Source organism: Elephas maximus, chromosome 22, assembly GCF_024166365.1.
Source record: "Elephas maximus indicus isolate mEleMax1 chromosome 22, mEleMax1 primary haplotype, whole genome shotgun sequence".
In the NCBI taxonomy this organism is placed as follows: Eukaryota; Metazoa; Chordata; class Mammalia; order Proboscidea; family Elephantidae; genus Elephas; species Elephas maximus.
This window is the reverse complement of record NC_064840.1, coordinates 23,412,662-23,434,204: the sequence shown is the minus strand read 5'-3', so window position 1 is coordinate 23,434,204 and position 21,543 is coordinate 23,412,662. Positions and strand designations below refer to the sequence as shown.

Sequence of the window (21,543 nt, the reverse complement as noted above, 5' to 3'; positions counted from 1 at the left end):
TTTGTGGCGGCTGACCAGGGTTGACAGGCAACTGCCGGCTCTTGCGCCCCTCACGAGTGCCGTGCCACAGCAGACATTGCTGATCACTCAGGCACTCATGTTACCCTGCCTGGGCCATGCCAGGGCAGTCATTGCTGATCACTTGGGAACTCGAGCTAATGGGCTGGATGAAGCCTCCAGCTGCTCCCAATCCCACCCGGTCTATACTCCCAGAGGCTGTGGGCAGGATGCCAGACGAGCGAGCCCCAGACCCAGGTTTCCATCCTCCCACTTGCCTGAGTGTCCTCTCTTCCCTGAGTGTCCCTGCTTGTAACCAAGGGCAGTGTTCAAGTTCTGCAGCCCCTCCACTGGGTTGTTGCAAAGCAGGAATGCATGACAGTGTGGAAGAGTTTCTCTGTGAAGGCGAGAGGTGGTCCAGCGGGCACCTGCTCAGCCCAGAGGCATTGGCATTGAGGTGGTGGAGAGTGCTCTCAATACCTCTGGCCAGGGCAGAATGCACAGGGTCCTCCCACCCACTAAGAGGCAAAAACTGCAGGCTGCTTCCTTTTAGAATTTTGGCTGTGGAGACCCATGTCCTTTCTTACTGCGCCTGTCTCTGAATTTGGCGTGTGACATTGAACATTGAGTTTCCAAAGGGAGACAGGAGCTGTGCTTCTGTGTTTTCATGGCGACTCTGGGAGGTCATAGTGTCTCGCATTTTATAGGTAAGGAAGCTGAGGCTCAGAGGTGACGTGACTTGCCCAAGGCCACACAGCCGCTAAGTAGCTCAGCCAGCATGTGAGCCCAGTGTCTCCTGATGCCTGTGTGCACCCCTAAGTGTGTCATGCTCTGAGTTCTCCCCGTGGAGTGACAGGACCATCCCCCACTTTCCTGGTCCTCACTTGAGGGGCTCCCTGGAGGCAGGTAAAGCCGAGAGGAGGAGGACATGCCCGTCTTGGCTCTGTACGCCCCCAAGGCTCAGTTGTGGGTTGAGCCCCATTCCTCTGCTCCTCCTGCCCCGTTTCTTGCTCCCCTGGCAGGTGTGTGAGGAAGGGAATGGTACCTGGTCTGCCTGGGCCTCCTGGGATGTGGCCTGTCTGCAGCAGTTCAGCCTGGCCTAGTCAAAGCTGTCAGGCAGCAGTTCGCCCACCGTGGCTCTTTCTAGGCGGGGTCCCATGGCCCCAGGCTCTGGTCTTTGAGGCACACTGGCTCTGGGAGGCATGCCTGGTGACTAGTCACGGATTTCTCGCCACAGCATCCTGGCCTGGCACACCTGGGTGGGAGCAGCAGGCGCTGCCCAGGAAGACTTCCTCCTCTGCCTCCTGGAGCCCGTCAGTTCCTGCTGTGTATCTTGGGATCTTGCAGGCATGTTTTCCCTCTAGCCCCAGGCCCTGGGGGCTGGTAGACAGGTGCCGAACTGGTTAGCTGAATGAACTGTACAGTTGAAATGGAGTCCCTGCTGCTGAGTAACTCCCCCCATGGCTGCCTGTCTTATCTGCTCCGAGCCTTCACCATGTCTGCACCTGGCCCTGAGAGCTGCAAGCTGCTCAGCGAACCAGGGTGCCACCCCACCCCAGCCCCACGGAAGGGAGTTAGCTCAGAGTCGAGTGTGGAGCACCCTCTTCTGGTGATGGCAAGAAGTTTAGCCCTTTGTATGGAGCAAGGATGTGGGTCTCCCCCATGTGGCTGCCCCTCCAGAAGGATCCCTTGGTTTCTGCCTCTTGGGCTGGAAGACCTTCTGCTGTGTCCCTGCCGAGGGGCCATCTGACGTTTCCCTGAGGGCCTTGATGACCCTTCTCAGACCTACTCTTCAATAGCAGTCACCTCCAAGCACCCATCCCCCACCTTAGGCCTGGCGCCCAGCAGGGACTCAGGAAGGCTTGTTCAACAGAGGAGTGCTCGCAGGACCCCATCTATCAGTGGGACAATGGGATGAGGGGAACACTGGAGAGTCAGTCTGGGGGTTGGATCTGCAGGAGTTAATCTCCTCCCTGGGAGAGGGCATCTCCAGAAGGTTGGGTTGTTCCTGCTTGGACTAGAAGTGTCCCCAGCACCAGTCCGAGCTGGCCTGCCCTCTGACCCAAGTCCCTTTCTCCCCCCTGTGCCGACAGCACCGGCAGCTGCTGAAGGACAGCTTCATGGTGGAGCTGGTGGAGGGCGCCCGCAAACTACGCCACGTCTTCCTCTTCACTGACCTGCTGCTCTGTGCCAAGCTCAAGAAGCAGGGTGGAAGGTGAGTGACAAGGCAGTGCTCCACTGGGTGCCCCAGGGCCTCTTGGGCAGGAAGTTTGTCTGGAGGCACTGAGCCAATTTTACATATGGAGGACTTGAGTCTTGGAGAGGCCGGGATTGGGTGGCAGTCTCCTCTTAGTAAGCTACTACACGGTAATGAGCAACGTGAATCAAGTCCCCAAGATGCAGATTGAGCCAGTCTTCCCATTCCCACTTCCCTATCCTCGTTGCCCGGTGGCACTATGTCTGACCCTAGCCACCCAGAGCTGGGTCAGAGCTCACAAGTTAAAAGGACACCATCCTTCAGACTGCTAAATAGGCAGATGCCAGCTGCAAGATTGAGGAGTTAGAATGACTCCCCAGGTTCTGCCCTGCTGGCCACAGATTCGGGGCTGGTTTCCCACTCCCACTTCAGGATGCCAGCCATGAGCTCAGGGGTCCACACCACACCCTCACTTCCTGATCTGCTGGCTCCCACTGCCCCTTGGGGTTCAATAATCTGTTGGAATGACTCACAGAACTCACAGAGAGTATACTATACTTCAGCTACAGATTTGTTTTAACCAAAAAGTACACAAAAGAAGAGATGTATAGAGTGAGGTCTGGGAGGGTTCCCAGCACAAGGCTTCTTTATCCCAAGGGATGCACTACCCTCCCAAGAGCAGGTGTCCTCACCAACCAGGAAGCTCTCGGAGCCTTAAGGTTCAGGCGCTTTATCAGCCTCCCATTGTGGCCATGATAGATAACATGAGCGTTCTGGCTAAGTCAGCATCAGGCCCAGGTGGCCCCTCTTGGTTGGGTTGGCCCCCGACTCATTGGCCTCAGGAACCAGGACCAAAGCCAAGTTGCTTTCTGTACCTCATAGCAATGTTGTTTCCAACTGGATATGATGCCAGTCTCAAGGTCAGAGGGGTCACTGCCAACCCAGAGATGTTCTGGGTCAGGGTAGATGCCCAGACTGTTGACCCTTTGCGCTTTGTGCAGTGAAGGAGAAAGCTCACTATGACTTCATTTTCTAGGGGAGTGTTGTGCCATAACCCAACTGGGAAGAGTAAGTGGCAGGCAGGGGCGATGGGGTCCACTGCAGGCTGGTGGGTGTGTGGGATGCGGCTGCCTCCCCATCCTTGGCAGGCATCCGTAGTTGTTTGCACACTTCATCTCCCCTGAGCCTTATGATGGCTCCTAAACTATCCTGAGCCAAGGCCTGCAGCCCCTGGAATGACTTACCCCAGGGATAGGGCTGGGTCATCCCCATCTTGCTGTGCTGAGTGGTTTTAATCAGCCACCTCAGAACAGAGCCCCAGGCCCTCATCTGTCAAGTGAGGCATGAGACTGAGTAGATCTATAGCCCCTCCAGCTCTGGGGTCAACCTTCACCAGGCGGCTTCAGTGTGTTTGTCCTCAGAGGAGCTGAGAGCTGCCATCTGTCCATACAGGGCAAGGTGAGCTCAGGGTTTGTCAAACACTTGTGGCCTTGGGACATGTGCCAAGGTTCCAAGAATGGCTGAGGTCTACTGTCACCAGTGTCTGCCAATGGCCTTATCCCAGCCTGTTGCATTGAGCGCACACTGGGTTTGAGGGCCAGGTAAATTGTGCATAAAGTCCCTGGGTGGTGCAAACGGTTTGCGCTTGGCCACTATACTAAAAGTTGGTAGTTTGAACCCACCCAATGATGCTGCAGAAGAAAGGCCTGGCAATCTGCTCCCGTAAAGGTTACAGCCAAGAAAACCCTATGGAGCAGCTCTACTCTGTAACACATGGGGTCACCATGGGTTGCAATCAGCTTGATGGCAACGGGTTTGGGATATTTTGTTGTTGTTGTTTTTTAAACGTTGGGTAGCCAGTAACTTTTGAGTTCCCAAGGTCCTAGAAGCAGAGGTGTTAGCACAGAAAGGCGGTCCATGTAACCATACCTTCCTTCTTTCGCCCAGCAAAACCCAGCACTACGACTGCAAGTGGTACATTCCGCTCACGGACCTGAGCTTCCAGACGGTGGACGAGACAGAAGCGGCACCCAACCTCCCCCTGGTGCCGGACGAGGAGTTGGATGCCATGAAGATAAAGATCTCCCAGATCAAGAATGAGATCCAGAGGGAGAAGGTGCGGGGTCTGGGAATTGGGGGCCAGGGTTTGGGCTGGTGTGGGCAGCAGCCTCTCCACAGCCAGTGGGCACCCTCCTAGGCACCTGGCCTCACACCTGGTCAGCACCTGCTGGGTTCTGAGAGCCGGGCAGCTCTTGGTGCACTGAGGACCTGGTCGCAGCCACAGCTGGCACGGGGGAGGCACCAAGTCAGTAAGGGAAGGACAGCTAGACCCTGAAGGGCTAGGGATAGTCTAGGAGCACCTGAGACATCCCCTTAAGACTGCCCTGATGGGGACACAGCCTACCAGGTGAGACCTCAGTGGGTCTCCAGAGAGATTTAGGAGGCTGTAGAAATGGTGAGAAGGAGCCCTGGTGGCGCAGTGGTTAAAGTGCTTGGTGGCTAACCAAAAGGTCAGCAGTTTAAACCTACCGGCCACTCTGTGGAAGAAAGATGTGGCAGTCTGCGTCTATAAAGATTTACAGCCTTGGAAACCCTCTGGGGCGGTTCTACTCTGTCCCATAGGGCTGCTACGAGTTGGAATTGACTCACTGGCAATGGGTTTGGTTTAGTTTGGTTTTAGAAATGGTGAGGACTAGCCCAGGCAAGAAGAGGTGCCGTGTGGTAGGCACAGATAAGGTGGGCCCCTGGAAGCTTAGGCCTGGATCAGGGACACCTGGCTGAGGTGGGCACAGCAGGCAGATGTCCTCCCCAGCCGCCCCCACCTGCCCAGCATGTCTGGGAAACCGTGGGGGCCCAGCACAGCCAGATGAGGGGTACCCCAAGCCCGGAGTGGACTTGAGGTTCATTTGTGCCAGCAGGTCTGTGACCACCTGCTGTAGGGTGTCGTGAACCAGAGGTGCAGCCCGTACTGTGTCTCAGGATCCGTGGTCCATGGCTCAGGGCCAGCTTCCTGCCACCACTGCGTTCATCCATGTTGTGCCCTTGGCGCTGGTATTAGGAATGGTCTCACCTGGTGGCAGGTAGCACGGTCCTACTCCCAGGATGCAGGGCAAGCAGGGTCTTCCTGTCCAGCTGCTGTTAATGAGCACCCAGCCCCACACTGGGCCGTTGCCGTTGTCTGGGGGCTAATGTTGAGATATGATTGGATCAGAGAGGCAGTGGGGGAGCTCTGGGTCACAGCAGCCCCCTGAACATTGTCTGAGTTCGGAAAAATTGAATGGAGGGAGGTTGGTAATTGTCTCCTCCGCCGGCGTGAGAGGGCTTACTCCTTCGAGAAAGGTTTTACTGAGTACGGTCAGCAGCTTGTGCTGGGCCTTGAACCCATGTAAAGGCTGATCTGTTCTCAATAGGGCAGCCTGCAGTAGGTAACCAAGGCCCTGTGCTGTGATGGGAGTTGCTAAGTGGTGCAGGGAGCACTCTTGGTTACTAAGCAAAACGTTGGCGGTTTGAGTCCACCCAGTGGCACCTCAGAGGAAAGGCCTGGGAATCTACCTCTGAAAAATCAGCCCTTGAAAACCCTGTGGAGCACATTCTACTCTGGGACACATGGGGCCCCCATGAGTGGGGATCAACTCACTGGCAGTGGGTTTGGTTGTTGCTGTGCTGCACTGCACTGGGCTGTGCTGAGCTGAGCTGAGCTGAGGGGACAGATGGCACTCCTACACTCTTCGGGCTGAGCATCTGTGGGAGGGAGAGACTGAGTATGAATGGGCACCACTGTGCCCTGAATGGAAATTCAACCTGAACGTTCTCCCTTCCTCCCTCAGAGAGCGAACAAGGGCAGCAAGGCCATCGAGAGACTGAAGAAGAAGCTTTCTGAACAGGAGTCGCTACTGCTGCTCATGTCTCCCAACATGGCCTTCAGGGTGCACAACCGCAACGGCAAGGTGAGAGGCCACCCCACTGGCCCTTCTTGCCAGGCATGTAGCCTAGCCCCGGGTCCTATCCACCTAGGACCCAGCTGCCCTGGGGCCAAGACCTGCCCAGCAGACCGTGTGGTGGCCATGGTCCCAGCTCACGACCCACTGTGGAGCAGCAGTCGTTTTTCTCTTGAGACCATTCCCACACTGAGAGGCTTCTCCAGTGCACCACATGCATGCATTATATATGTACATGTACACATATATATGTACACGTGTACACTCACGCATACCTACACTTACACATATATATGCATGCAGTCATACATACACTCAAACATGCACACTTACGCGTAGACCCAGACATTCGTATACGTACTTACAAACATACGCTCACATACACAATACACTTACACAAATACTCACAAACGTACACACTTATGCACACAGTCTCACATACATACGCTTACACATACACCTCACCACCAGGTACCCGCCAGCACCCTGTGTTCATGTCTGTGTGTTTATGTGTGTCTGTGTGTATTTGTGCGTGCCTGTATGTTTGTGCGTATATATAGCTGTCTCCGTGTATCTGTGTATGTATGTGTCTGTGTATATGTGTATTATTTGTATGTATGTGTGTGCCAATGTATGTATCTGTGTGTGTGTTTATGTATGTCTTTATATTTGTGTCTGTGTATATATCTGTGTGTGTATATATCTGTCTATATGTGTATGCCTGAGTCTTTGTGTATGCCTGGGTCTGTGTGTGTGTATATATGTGACTGTGTTTGTATGTGATTGTATGTGTGTGTCTGTGTGTGTATCTTTGTGTGTATATGTGTGTGTCTTTGTATGTATGTGAGTATATGTATGTTTGTGTGTATGTATTTTTCTGTGTGTATATATGTCTGCGTGTATGCGTGTGCCTGTGTTGTGTGTCCTGTGTGTGTGTATATATGTGTGCCTATGTTGTGTGTGTCCTGTATGTGTATGTCTGTACGTGCCTGTTTTGTGTGTGTGCGCCTGTGTTGTGTGTGTTCTGTGTGTGTATGTCTCTGTGTCTGTGTGCCTGTGTTGTGTGTGTTCTGTATGTGTGTGTCTGTGTGTGCCTGTGTCTGTGTCTGCCTTGTGTGTGTGCGGGAGTACGCACCACAGCTGTGCATGGCCAGTACGAGGAAGCACCTGGTCCTGCAGCCAGGCAGAGGTAACAAGCCTGCTGTCCTCTCACATCCCCACACCCCACAGAGCTACACGTTCCTCATCTCCTCCGACTACGAGCGTGCTGAGTGGAGGGAGAATATCCGAGAGCAGCAGAAAAAATGTGAGTGTCCCCAGAGGGACCTGCCCTTGGAGTGTCCTCGGCACCTAGGCTCTTCAGCTAGGCCCTTTTTTTTGAGGGGGTGGGCAGTGGGACCCTTTTATTCAAGCAGAATCTAATATGGAGCCCTAACTTAGAGAACAAGCCAGACGGGAGCTGTCTTGACAGCACCCCCACAGTAGGCCACCCCTCCAGGCCTCCCCAAGCCCCCCTTCTGTCCTGGGCCTCCCCTCTACTCACTGTACACACCCCTCACCACCCTTTGGACTTCTCCTGTGACCCCCCCGCCAGGACTTCTCTGTGTCCCTTTCCTGAATCCTAGGCCTCCCCCACCCACAACTCACTCCTTGCCCCTGACTCCCCCTTGCCCGGGCCTCCCCATACCCCAACCTCTTGCCAGAACAGGACGTTCACTTCCCCTTGGGCAGGCCCTTCTCTCTATTGCAAGTTGTCTCTTCCCGGGCTTGGAGTCACCTCCCTGGTCCTGCAAAGCTGCCCAGCCTGGGTCTAGGCAGTGTCCAGGGGTGTAGGCGGCAACCCACCAGGGTCCGCAGGGCACTGTCCAAGGGTATGGAGGCTGCCCAGCACAGGTCTGCAGGCATCATCCAGGGTGTGGGGGCAGGATCCCACCCCCGTTCATAGGCAGCATCTGGGGCTTGGGGGCAGACCCCGCTCGGGTTCATAGGGCAGCATTCAGGACATGGGGCAGACCTCCCCCACCCCCGTCCATGAACAGTATCCAAGGGTATAGAGGTAGACCCCTCCCTGGGTCCGCAAGACAGCAGCCACTTCCATCCGCAGCTCTGGCCCTGCGTATCTGTGCTAAGATGGAGACCATGTAAACTCTGCCCCACGGTTCATCTCACAGGGCGGCCAGGCTGAACACCGTGTATCAGGTGGCCTGGTCCCCCACAACAGCAGCTGTCTCTGCCTGTTGAAGTGCATTTTTGGTTTGCAAGCCGTGCACAAGCACTGGGCCGGACATTGCACATGCCTGATGTGGCCCCAGGCCTTAGCTAAGCCATGTCCTCCTGCCCAGCACCTGGGCAGCTGGTATTTGATTCAAGCATAGAACTTGCCTCCTGGCAGTCTGGTGACTGGTGCCTGAGGCCCTGCCAGTGCTCTGTTCCAGGGTTTTCTGTCATAGTGCGGGGATCCAAATGCCATTTCTAGTGTGGTGGTATCTGTTTCGTGCTCAGTACTGTGCCCAGAAATAAGCCCTTTTCCTTCCCCAATGGACAGATGAGGCGTGAGCAGAGCCATGCTGGTGTCTGGGACACCACCCAGGAGGACGCTTCAGGCTGCCCTCTCCTGGAATTGCCTCTGTGGCCGGGCCTAGGTGACATGTCGGCTCATCATGCTGGCTCCCTGCTCCCCTGGGCCCAGGCTGGGCTCCCCTGGGCTGCACCATGCTCTGGAGGGTGCTGAAGGTTGAGGGAGGGGAAGGTCCCAGTGAGCACCTGTGGCACGGTGTCAACAGTCCGGTCAATGCGTCTCTGTCCCCACCCTCAGGCTTCAAAAGTTTCTCTCTGACCTCAGTGGAGCTGCAGATGCTGACCAACTCGTGTGTCAAACTTCAGACCGTCCACAACATTCCACTGACCATCAACAAGGAAGGTGCTCTGTTCCCCTGCAGGCGGGTGAGCGGGCGGTGGTGTCAGTGGGCCCCAGGACAGCACTCTTTCTGCTGTCAGCATTGTTCATAGCCCAGTGAGCCTCTCAGGAGTGTGGGTGTGTGCCGCTGCCTGCTGTCCTCTCCAGGAGTGGAGGCGAGGGACTGGGAGGGTTCTCCCTGGGCAGCGATTGCCAGGTGGTTAGGAGAGCTGCTGGACACAGACTGACATGGGTTCTGGTGACTTCCATTCCTAGTCACGAGGCCTGCCAACCTCCATGGACCCTCTGGCGTCTGTACCTGGCCTGACCTCACCTGTCGCCCAGCCTCCCCTCAAACGGGCACTTTCTGGCTCAACACCTTCACACAGACTGTGTGTTCAGTGTTGCCCACACACATACTCTCACAGTACACTCAAGTATTTGCTTGTGCATGCACATATACACACACACACAACTCCCAGTACACACGCAGATATATGCTTACACACACACATACACCTAGTCACATACCAGTATACACTTGTACACATGCATACACTTATACGTGCCCAGTTATAAACATAGGTATATGCTTATTCACACACACACACACCATCCATGTCCCACTGTCAGCCCTGGCCCCTCTCCTGTCCTCGAAGCCTCATTACACTTAATCTTGGTCATCCATTTGCCTGTGTTGTGTCCTCCAGCTAGATTCTACTCTTCCTAAGACAGAGACTGTGATGGATTCATTTTGGTCCATGATCTTGCCTTGCCTAATGCTGGGCAGATGGTGGCCACTGGGGGCCCAATGGTTGACTTGAAGCCAAAACCAGTCTCCCACTGCCCCCTTCCCCCCAAGTCCCAAGGAGATAGACACTCACTTCCCTGGTCTCTTGCACAGATGATGAGTCTCCCGGGCTCTATGGGTTTCTGAATGTCATTGTCCACTCGGCCACTGGATTTAAGCAGAGTTCAAGTAAGTGCCTGGTCTGGGAAGAAGGTGATGGGGAGTAAGCAGGTGTCCACCTAGGATAGGGCTAAACCGGGCAGGGCCTAGAAACCAGGGAAGTTGCTCAGATTACTAGCAGAAGGCTTTAACCCTGACCGATGGTCCTACTGACACCCACTGGGTGTGGAATTGTTTTCCTGGAGTGGACACTGCCATTTCTAGCAGCTGACTTAGACTCTTGCAGGCTGACCAGTTGCCCCCTCAAGGCATGTCTCATGATCATGGGGCAGGTGTTTGATAAGCCAACCCAGTTGCTGACAAGTCCACTCTGACTCATGGAGACCTCATGTGTGTCAGAGTAGAACTGTGCTCTGTGGGGTTTTAGGGACTGGTTTTTCAGAGGTAGATCGCCAAGGCTTTTTTCCTAGGCACCTCTGAATGACTCGAACCACTAGCCTTCCCAAGTCACATTTGCACCATTCTGCAGGGAAAACAAAAATTCTGACAAGTCATTGAATGGGAGAAAATACTTGCAAATCATATGTCTGATAAGGAACTCTCCAGAATATGTAAAGAACTCTTACAACCCAATACTAAAGAGATAAAAAAAAAAAATTTTTTTTTTTTTTTAAAGGAGATAGCCTGGTTAAAAAAAAAAAAAGCTGGGAAAAAGATTTGGATAGACATTTCACCAAAAAAGAGATCTGAATAGCTAATGAACACATGAAAAGATGCTGGCTACCTTTAGTCATTATTGTTGTTGTGTGCTATCGAGTTGCTTCTGACTCATAACGACCCTATATGACAGAGTAGAACTGCTCCATAGGGCTTCCTAGGCTGTAACCTTTACAGTAGCACATCACCAGGTCTCACGGAATGGCTGGTACGTTCAAACTGCCACCCTTTCAGTTAGCAGTCAAGCACTTTACCATTGTGCCATCAGGGATCCTTCATTATTGTTTAGGGAAATTCAGGTTCAGATCACAACGTACTGATTGACACTCTCTAGGATGGTTACAATCAAAATGACCAACCATAACAAGTGTTGTGAGGTTGTGGAGTCATTTGAACCCATTGCCATTAGATGTAAAATGGTTCAGCCACTTTGGATCACAGTTTCACAGTTTCTTAGTAAATTCACACAAACCCACCCCATAACTGGTGGCGTAGTGGTTAAATGCTACAGCTGCTAACCAAAAGGTCTGCAGTTCAAATCTATCAGGAGCTCCTTGGAAACTCTGTGGGGCAGCTCTACTCTCTCCTATAGGGCCGCTATGAGTTGGAATCGACTCGATGGCAGTAGGTTTGGTTTTTTTTTTTATTATTATTGGTTATAATCCTATAATCCTACTCCTAGAGTTTATTCTGAAGAAACTAAAACATATGTCCATACAAAGACTTGTACGCAAGTATTCATAATAGCTCTGTTCACAATAGCCAAAAGGTGGAAACAACCCGATGGCTCACCAACTGGTTAGTAGATAAACAAAATGCAGTACGTCCATTTAACACAATACTACTCAGCACAGAAGGAGGTGAAGTACCGATACCAGCAACAACATAAATGAACCTCAGAAAAAAAGGTGCTCAATAGAAGAAGCCAGATGCAAAAGACTACATACTATGTGATTCTGTGTGTACAGAGTTTCTATAAAAGGCAAAATAGAGAGAGAAAGCACATTGTGTTGGCTGAGGTGGGAGGAGGGATTGACAGCAGATGTTGTCAGTGTCTTCAGACTAGATGGTGCTACCCAAGTGTGAGTGTGGGGTCCTGTGACTGTGCCCATACCATGGGTGAGTTGGTGGCATACAAAGGTCACTGGGTGGCACAAACAGTTTGTGCTTGACAACTAACCCGAAGGTTGGCCATTTGAACCCACAGCAGTACTGTGAAAGAAAGACCTGGCAGACTACTTCCGTAAAGATCAGAGCCAAGAAAACCCTGTGGGGCAGTTTTCCTTTCTAACACATGGGGCCACCATGAGTTGGAATTGACTTGACAGCAGTGGGTTATGTTTTTGGTTTATGGTGTACAAGTGATACCTCAGTAAAGCTGTAGGACACTCACACTCAACTCTCTTGGTTGCCGCTAAATGTTCGTGTTTCCTACGGTCCATCTGGGCCTCTTCTCCTCCCTGCCTACCCATCAGGAAGGCAGGTGATGCCCAGAACTGCTCCTTGACTCTCAACTTACCTCCTGGCCCCTCTGTTGCCTTTCCTTCTGCCTCCCCAATGTTCCACACTCTAAACTCCATGTCCTCAAACCAAACCTATCTTTCTTAACCCCCAAACTTGTTCCTCTTGCTTGATGTCCTACCCCAGTGAGGGGCACCACGTTCCACCACTGCAGCCAGGGCAGGAACCCCTTTCCTGTGCCTTGTCATTGGATACCACCCTCCACTGCAGCGCTGCTGCCATGTCCCCAGCCACTTGCCACATCCTCAGCCCAGGCCGTTGGCATTTCTTACTGGCATTCATGCCGTGGCTTCCCTCTGGTTCCCACCACCAGGCCTGCCGCCCCTGGTGGTTTTTCTAAAACTCCAGCTCTGCCCTATCCCTTACTCGCTTATAGCCTGGCCCAGCTCTGCACGCTGACCGCTGGGCCTGGCCTTCTCTCCCCCTGGGCCCACACTCCCAGCCCTGAGCTGTCTTCATGTGTCTCTGGGTGGTGCAAATGGTTAAGTGCTTGGGTGCTAACCAAAAGATGGGTGGTTTGAGTCCACCCAGAGGTACCTTGAAAGAAAGGCCTAGTAATCTGCTTCCAAAAAAGCAATCACTGAAAACCCTGTGAAGCACACAGTTCTATGCTGATACACATGGGGTCACTATGAGTCGGAGTTGACTCAAGGTAACTGGTTGGTTGGTTGAACTGCTTTTGTTGCCCCGAGCGGACCCCACTCAGGTTCATGTCTCACTCCCCCAGGCCAGGCTGACCTTGCAGCTCTGTCACTGTGCTCATCACCCTCCCTGCCCACCCCACCCAGCCTTGTAGGTGCTCTCTGGGGCAGGGTGGGTCCCTGCCAGCATGTTTGTGTTTTATTTAAAAAAGAAAATTAAGGCCCTTCGGGTTTTTTTCTGATGTTGGAAGTAGCTCCTGCTTTGTCTGTACAATAAACGTGGGGAGTCCAATCACCATCTCTGTTGGCCATCCCCAGATCTGTACTGCACTCTGGAGGTGGACTCTTTTGGGTACTTTGTGAACAAAGCAAAGACCCGCGTCTACAGGGACACGGCTGAGCCAAACTGGAACGAGGTGAGGAGCTGGTGGCCCAGCTAGCCCAGTGTGGACGTTTCCGTGGAAAGAGCCTGGATCCCTGGGCTCCATACCGGCTCCCCCTGTTCCGGGAATCTCCTCTGGGGGGTAGAGATGACTCATCCAAGAGATGTTATCTTTGGGTTCCTGAGAACCCACCCCACCCCCCGCCCACGGGGCCTGTACTGTCAGTAAGCGTCCTCCCCACAAAGCAACGGCCTCATTTTCTGGAAAAGTATGTGGAGCGAGACCTTCAATGGGTATTCTTTCCTGCCTTTGTTGTGGCCTCGTGTTTACATGGTAGATTTCCCTAGTGTTTTTCCTCAGAAGTGGAGTGGTCTCGCTGTGACCCTCCCAGTTTCCGGAAGCCTCACAGCTCTGGCCCACAGCTCTGCCTGCAGAAGCTGGATAGGGACCACGGGACTGGGCAGGGCGGCCTGCAGCATCCTGTCTGCCTGCCCCGGGTGTTGTGTGTGTGGAGTGTGGTGCCCTCAAAGGGTCGCAGTGTGAGGGCCACCCTTTGAGATGCAGAGCTAAGGATTTTGGATTGGGTTTGAGAGACACTCAGAGCTTCTAGAGGCATCTGGGCAGAGCCACCGCATGGTCATATTGATGGTCAGAGGGAAGCAGTGTGTGATGTTTTGCATCAGAGGACTAGAGTGAGGAGGGCCTCCAGGCCCAGGTCCTTTTGAGGGCAGCAGTGATGTCATTCATGGAGATGCCACCTTCAGCCTGTAGCACTGCCTGCCACACCTGACCTGTTCATTAATGCACGGCTTTCCTTCCCTATCGGGGCCACAGGAGTTTGAGATTGAACTGGAAGGTTCCCAGACCTTAAGAATCCTGTGCTATGAGAAGTGTTACAATAAAACGAAGGTCACCAAAGAGGATGGCGAGAACACGGACCGGATCATGGGAAAGGGCCAGGTCCAGGTGAGTCTGTCCCGTCTGACCTCACCCTTTACAGAGCCCGACCCTCCTGAGACACACTGTCATACCTTACACCCTCTGCCCCACGCCCCACCCCCGGACGCCTGTGGTCTTTCCCCATTTGACACTCAAGGACACTCTTGGGACATAGCTGTGGGAGACTTGAGCTGAGCCTGGGCTTCCTGGGTCCTCTCCTGCCTATCTGTGTGTCTGTCATGCCCTAGCTTGTCCCCAGAGGAGTTTCAGTTAAGCTTGTCTTTCCAGCCAGGGCCTCAGTTTCCCCATGTCCTAGGAGAGGCCACAGGAGAAATGTTTTGGTGGTGCCATAGGCTGAGAGCAGCAGTTCTGGGGCCACCTTTTTTTGGAAACACACAAGGAACCTAGACTCTGTCCACTTGCATCCCCAGGCTCTGTAAGTGCTGCTGTACCCTTGACCTGGGTGACACAGGGGCTCCCCAGACTTGGTGTAGAAGTCCCCCTGGTAGACCAAGAGTATGTGTTTGTGCTCTGGGAGGGATCCCTGGTCCTCAGGGACAACCTCAGGCCCTCTATTTTTGGGGAATTTACAGACTCTTATCTGACCCCTGGAGTCCCCACCAGGTCCCTGAGTGGCACAAACAGTTTGTACACATCTGCTAACCAAAAGGTTGGTGGTCCAAATCCATCTGGAGGCACCATGGGGAAAGATCTGACAATCTGCTTTCGTGAAGATAATAGCCAGGAAAACCTACGGAGCACAGTTCTACTCTGTAACATATGGGGTTGCCATAAATTGGAATTGACTCTATGGCAATGGGTTTGGGTTTTTTTTTTTTTTTTGAAGACTTACAACCAGCGTTCTGCATTTCTTGGCCAACAGGAGCTAGAGCTACTTTGTGTTTCTGTGGTCCTACCTGTAGGGTCTGCGCCCGGCTTTTTATCAAATCCAGCTAAGGAGATTTCTCCCATACCCGCCCTGGAGGTAGATTCAGGTCTTGGGTACAGCTTCCTACCTGAGAGGAGGCCTCAGGAAGGGACTAGGTTGGCCTCTCCAGGTGCCTGTGGGAGGACAGGGCTTGCCAAGAAGCCCCACCTCCTTTCCCTAAGGGCAGGAAGCCAAGTTCCTTCAGTGCTGTGATTGGGGCATCAGGAATGGTGGACAGGGGAGGGCTTGGTCCTGAGTAGTGGTCATCACTGCTAGTGAGGCTCTGCAGTCTCACTGTTCAGGCTCAGGCTCAGGCCCCTACCAGCAGGGCCACCACTCCAGCCAGTAGGCTGAGGCTTGGGCATGCGTGTCAGATGCTGTGTGACAACCCTGCTCCCCACCACAAGTAAGGCGGGATGAGCTCCCCTCTCCTTGTCCAAGGCCACTCAGCAATGTCCTGGGCATAAGTGCCTGCCTGCATCTTAGATCTTGAGCAGAGCACTTGATCTGGTGAGAAGGGTGTCAAGCTGTTGACCCTGCTTGCTGCACCAAATGTCAAGCCATGGTCTGAGGCCCAGGGCCACTGATGGGAGCATAACTCACACACAAGCAGTGGAATGATACTTCAGTCACAGAGAAGAGATTGGGCAAGGTGGGCTTCACTAGTGGGCAGTGGCCTCCATGCTCAGCCAGTGCAGGTCTGGTTCTGTACACACACCTCTTGTGTCACAGATGAGGGACTTTGTTCTTTCCCATAGGGAACAAGTGTAGAAGTGCGGTTGGCCAGGTATCATATGACAGGCATGCATAAGCAGAGAGAAGAAGTTACTGTGTACCCAGCACAGGGCAGGAGGCTCCTTGAGAAGGAGAGGAAACTGTAAGAGAGAAAGGGGCTCAGTTCCCAGCCTTCATTATCAGGACCAAGGCTTCTGATTGGGCAATCCAGGTGGGATTGGAAGGCTTTCCCATTGTTCCAATGAAGAGGAATGGTTCGGCCTTGCTCTCCACCAGCCCATCACATCGCCTGGCCAGTTGTAGGATCTTTATACAGCCGGAATCTGGGTTGAAGAAGCAGTAATATGAACAAGTTTGTCAAGGAGTTCCACTTCCATGGTCCTGAGCAGGAATTTTTCACCAGCCAAATGTGTTCCCTCCACAGTGAATGTGGTGTGAGGCCCTGTTCACACATTTGTACGTGCCCAGGCAGGGATGGGTGGCTTTGTATGGAGTGTTGACATGCATGCCGTACTCACTGCCCCACAGCCGGTGCTGGCTGGCGCCCTCGATAATGCCCCCAAGATCCACCCATGCGTACATGTGACCTGGTTCCCCTTCTGGCCTTATATAGACTCCTGTGATGTGAAATAACCTGAGGGTGGCCACCTGCTCCGACAGATGCTGAGGCTGGCTCCAGGTTTCAGGACATCTCCAGATTTCTCAGTGGACGTGTGATCCTTGTCTCTCTTGAGAACTGATGTGTTACATAGCACCTGCTGGGTAGCAGTCATAGTTCAGGTGCTTTGATTTTCAAGGCACCTGGTGCCACTACTGCATTTGACATGCAAGGAGACACTTACAGAACCTTCTCAAGACACCCTGCTGACCTGGGAAGCCGTCTTAGTTTCCTGTTACAGCAGTACTAGGAAATACCAGAAGTGGGTGGCTTTAAAGAACAGTGATTTATGAAACAGGACCCATACCTCACACTATACGCAAAAACTAATTCAAAATGGATCGAAGACCTAAATATAAAACCAAAAACTATAAGATCATGAATGAAAAAACAGGGTCAAGGCCGTTGTTGTTGTTAGGTGCCGTTGACTCAGTTCCGACTCTTAGTGACCCTGTGTACTACAGAACCAAACACTGCCCGGTCCTTCACCATGCCTACAATTGTTGTTATGCTTAAACCCATTGTTGCAGCCAATGTCAATCCATCTCATTGAGGGTCTTCCTCTTTTTCACTGACCCTGTACTTTACCAAGCATGATGTCCTTCTCCAGAGACTGAGATCCCTCCTGATAACACGTCCAAAGTGTAAGACACAGTCTCACCATCCTTGCTTCTAAGAAGCATTCTGGTTGTACTACTTCCAAGACAGATTTGTTCATTCTTTTGGCAGTCCGTGGTATATTTAATATTCTTCGCCAGCACCACAATTCAAAGGCATCAGTTCTTCTTCGGTCTTCCCTATTCATTGTCCAGCTTTTGCATGCATAAGATGCAATTGAAAATACCATGGCTTGGGTCAGGCGCACCTTAGTCTTCAAGGTGACATCTTTGCTTTTCAACACTTTAAAGAGGTTTTTCACAGCAGATTTGCCCAACGCAGTGCGTCTCTTGATTTTTTGACTGCTGCTTCCATGGGTGTTGATTGTGAATCCAAGTAAAATGAAACCCTTGACAACTTCAGTCATTTCTCCATTTATCATGATGTTGCTTATTGGTCCAGTTGTGAGAATTTTTTTTATCGTGTTTTAAGTGAAAGTTTACAATTCAAGTCAGCCTCTCATACAAAAACCTTGCACACCTTGCTATGTAACCCTAGCTGCTCTCCCCTTAATGTGACAGCACACTCCTCCTCTCCAACCTGTATTCCCCGTGTCTGTTGAACCAGCTCCTGTCCCCCTCTGCCTTCTCATCTTGCCTCCAGGCAGGAGCTGCCCACTTAGACTCACATGTCTGCTTGAGCCAAGAAGCTCACTCCTCATCAGTATCATTTTCTGTCTTGTAGTCCAGTCCAATCCCTGTCTGAAGAGTTGACTTTGGGAATGTTTTCAGTCTTGGACTAACAGAGGGTCCAGGGGCCATGATCTCTGGGGTCTCTCCAGTCTGAGTCAGACCATTATGTCTGTTCTTTTTATGAGAATTTGAGGTCTGTATCCCACTGTTCTCCTGCTCCATTAGTGATTCTCTGTTCCTGTCAGGGCAGTTGTGAGAAATTTTGTTTTCTCCATGTTGAGGTGTAATCCATACTGAAGGCTGTGGCCTTTGATCTTCATCAGTAAGTGCTTCAAGTCCTCTTCACTTTCAGCAAGCAAGGTTGTGTCATCTGTGTAACGCAGGTTGTTAATGTGTCTTCCTCCAATCCTGATGCCCCGTTCTTCTCGATATAGTCCAGCCTCTCGGATTATCTGCTCATAATAGAGATTGAACAGGTATGGCGAAAGGCTACAACCCTGACACACTGTAAACCACGCAGTATCCCCTTGTTCTGTTTGAACAACTGCCAGTTGATCTATGTACAGATCCCTCATGAGCACAATTTTCTGGAATTCTCATTCTTTGCAACGTTACCCATGATTTGTTATGATCCACACAGTCGAATGCCTTTGCATAGTCAATAGAACACAGGTAAACATCTTTCTGGTATTTTCTGCTTTCAGCTAGGATCCACCTGACATCAGCAATGATATCCCTGGTTCCACATCTTCTGAATCTGGCTTGAATTTTGGACAGTTCCCTGTCGATGTAGTGCAGCAACCGCTTTTGAATGATCTTCAGCAAAATTTTACTTGAGCGTGATATTAATGATATTGTTCAATAATTTCTACATTCTCTTGGAATTTCTGCATTTCTTTGGAATGGGTACAGATGTGGCTCTCTTCTAGTCAGTTGGCCAGGTAGCTGTCTTCCAAATTTCTTGGCATAGACAAGTGAGCGCTTCTAGCGCTGCATCTCAATTAGTAGCCCGTTAATTCCTGAAGCCTTGTTTTTTGCCAGTGCCTCCAGTGCAGCTTGGACTTCTTCCGTCAGTACCATCAGTTCTTGATCACATGCTACCTCCTGAAACAATTGAATGTCCACCATTTCTTTTTGGTACAGTGACTCTTCATCTTCTCTTAAGGCTTTCTACATCATTTAATATTTTCCCCCATAGAATCCTTCAATATTGCAACTCAAAGCTTGAATTTTTCCTTCAGTTCTTTCAGCTTGGTAAATGTCAAGCATGTTCTTCCCTTTTGGTTTTCTAATTCCAGGTCTTCGCACATTGTGATATTTTACTTTGCACTTTGTAATACTTTACTTTGTCATCTCAAGCTGCCCTTTGAGATCTTCTGTTCAGCTCTTTTACTTCATCATTTCTTCTATTTGCTTTAGTTACTCTGCATTCAAGAGCAAGTTTCAGAGTCTCTTCTAACATCCATTTTGGTCTTTTCTTTCTTTCCTGTCTTTTTAATGACCTTTTGCTTTCTTCATGTGTGATATCCTTGATGTCATACTTGATGGTCTTCCGTCATTAGTATTCAGTGCTTCAAATCTGTTCTTGAGATGGCCTCTAAATTCAGGTGGGATACTTAAGGTCGTACTTTGGCTGCCATGAACTTGTTCTAATTTTCTTCAGCTCCAACTTGAACCTGTATATGAGCAATTGGTGGTCTGTTCCATAGTCCGCAGCTGGCTTTGTTCTAACTGATGATATCAAGCTTTTCCTTCATCTCTTTCCACAGATGTAGTCGATTTGATTCCTGTGTATTCCGTCTGGTAAGGTCCACATGTATATAGTTGTCATTTATATTGTTGAAAAGGTGTCTGCAATGAAGAAGTCGCTGGTCTTGCAAAATTCCTGTTATGCGATCTGCAGCATTGTTTCTGTCACCAAAGCTATATTTTCCAACTACCAGTCCTTTGTTTCCAGCTTTTGCATTCCAGTCACCAATAATTATCAATGCATCTTGATTGCATGCTGATCAATTCCAGACTGCAGAAGTTGGTAAAAGTCTTTAATTTATTCCTCTTTGGCCTTAGTGGTTGGTGTGTAAATTTAAATAATAGTTCTATTAACTGGTCTTCTTTGTCAGCTTATGGATATTACCCTGTGACTGACAGCATTGTACTTCAGGATAGATCTTTAAATGTTCTTTTTCATGATTAATGTGACGTCGTTCCTTTTCAGTTTGTCATTCCTAGCGTAGTAGACCATATGATTGATTCAAAATGGCTAATACCAGTCCATTTTAGCTCACTAATGCCTAGGGTATCGATTTTTATACATTCCATTTCATTTTTGACACTTTCCAACTTTCCCAGATTCGTACTTCGTACGCTCTACCTTCTTATTGTTAATGGATGTTTGCAGCTGTTTCTTCTCATTTTGAGTCATGCCACATCAACAAATGAAGGTCCCAAAAGCTTGACTCCATCCATGTCATTAAGGTCCACTCAACTTTGAAGAGGCAGCCCTTCTCCAGACATATTTTTAGTGCCTACCAACATGAAGAGCTCATCTTCCCGGCACTATATCAGGCAATGTTCTGCTGCTATTCATAACTCCTCATTTTTTCAGAAGTAGATCGCTGGGTCCTTCTTCCTAGTCTGTGTTAGTCTGGAATCTCAACTGAAACCTGGCCACCATGTGTGACCCTGCTGGTATTTGAAATACTGGTGGCATAGTTTCCAGAATCATGGCAATGCACAAGCCACCACAGTACGACAAACTGACAGATGTGTGGGGCGTCATCTGTAGGAAGTCCAAATTTAGGGCTCCACATCTCAGAGAAGCCTTTCTCTGTCAGCTCTGGGGGAAGATCCTTGTCTCTTTCAGCTTCTGTAACCCCAGGGTTCCTCAGTTCCTTGGCAGTCTTCATGTGCCATCTGTCTTTCCTCCCCCACCCCCATTTGTGTTGGCTTCTGTATCTAATCTAGCCTTTTTATAACTCAGAAGTGATTAGGTTTCGAAGCCACCATACACTGATATGGCCTCATTAACATAAGAAAGAAAACCCTCTTCCCAAATGGCATTCCATCCACAGGTACAGGGGTTAGGATTCCAACACATATTTGGGGGACACAGTTCAGTCTGGAACAGAGGCTAAGGGACCTGAATATGAAGTTACCCTTGGCAGCTCCTTCCCTTCTCCCTTTCCAGGCCACAGGGCATTTCTTGCCCACACCCCAGGAGCTAGGGGCTGAGATCTAGCTGGCCCTCTCTGGCCAGCATCTTATATAGCCCGTGGCCAAGCCCCAGGTGCTGGTATGCTGAGTTGTTGCTGCCAGACCTTTCTCTTCTGTCTTAGTCTAGAATCTCTATTGAAACCTGTTCGGCATCACAGCAACATGCAAGCCTCCACTGACAGACAGGTGGTGGCTGTATATGAGGTGCATTGGTCAGAAATCGAACCCAGGTCTTCTGCATGGAAGGCCAAGCTTCCAGACTAAGACAGACGAAGAGGAATGGTCTGGCAATCCATTTCCAAAATGGATCACAACAGTCTGAGCCACTACCTGTTGTGGAGATTGCATAGGACTAGACAGTGTTTTGTTCTGTTGTGCACGAGGTCTCCATGAGTCAGGGGCCCGTTCAATGACGGCTAACAACAACAATCTTTTATGTCTGGCTTCTTTCACTTAACATAATGTTTTTGAGGGCTGTCTGTTGTAACATGAGTCAGTACCTTTTTCCTTTTTATGACTAAATATTTTATTGCATGAATGAACCACATTTTGTTTATTAAGCAGTTGGTGGGAATTTTTTT

At 50.8% G+C, this 21,543-nt stretch overlaps 1 protein-coding gene across 5 annotated transcripts in view; it reads left to right on the top strand.

Annotated features, from left to right (window-relative positions):
- The window catches only part of BCR (BCR activator of RhoGEF and GTPase), a 147,160-nt gene that overhangs the window by 110,811 nt on the left and 14,806 nt on the right, over positions 1-21,543 (top strand). For all 5 annotated transcript variants that reach the window (XM_049865396.1, XM_049865398.1, XM_049865401.1 and 2 more), the window contains 8 exons: positions 2,091-2,212; positions 4,142-4,310; positions 6,022-6,141; positions 7,363-7,438; positions 8,948-9,052; positions 9,933-10,007; positions 13,136-13,233; positions 14,035-14,166. In XM_049865396.1, coding sequence (XP_049721353.1) covers positions 2,091-2,212; positions 4,142-4,310; positions 6,022-6,141; positions 7,363-7,438; positions 8,948-9,052; positions 9,933-10,007; positions 13,136-13,233; positions 14,035-14,166 — 897 coding nt within the window. The remainder of the gene's footprint in view (positions 1-2,090; positions 2,213-4,141; positions 4,311-6,021; positions 6,142-7,362; positions 7,439-8,947; positions 9,053-9,932; positions 10,008-13,135; positions 13,234-14,034; positions 14,167-21,543) is intronic.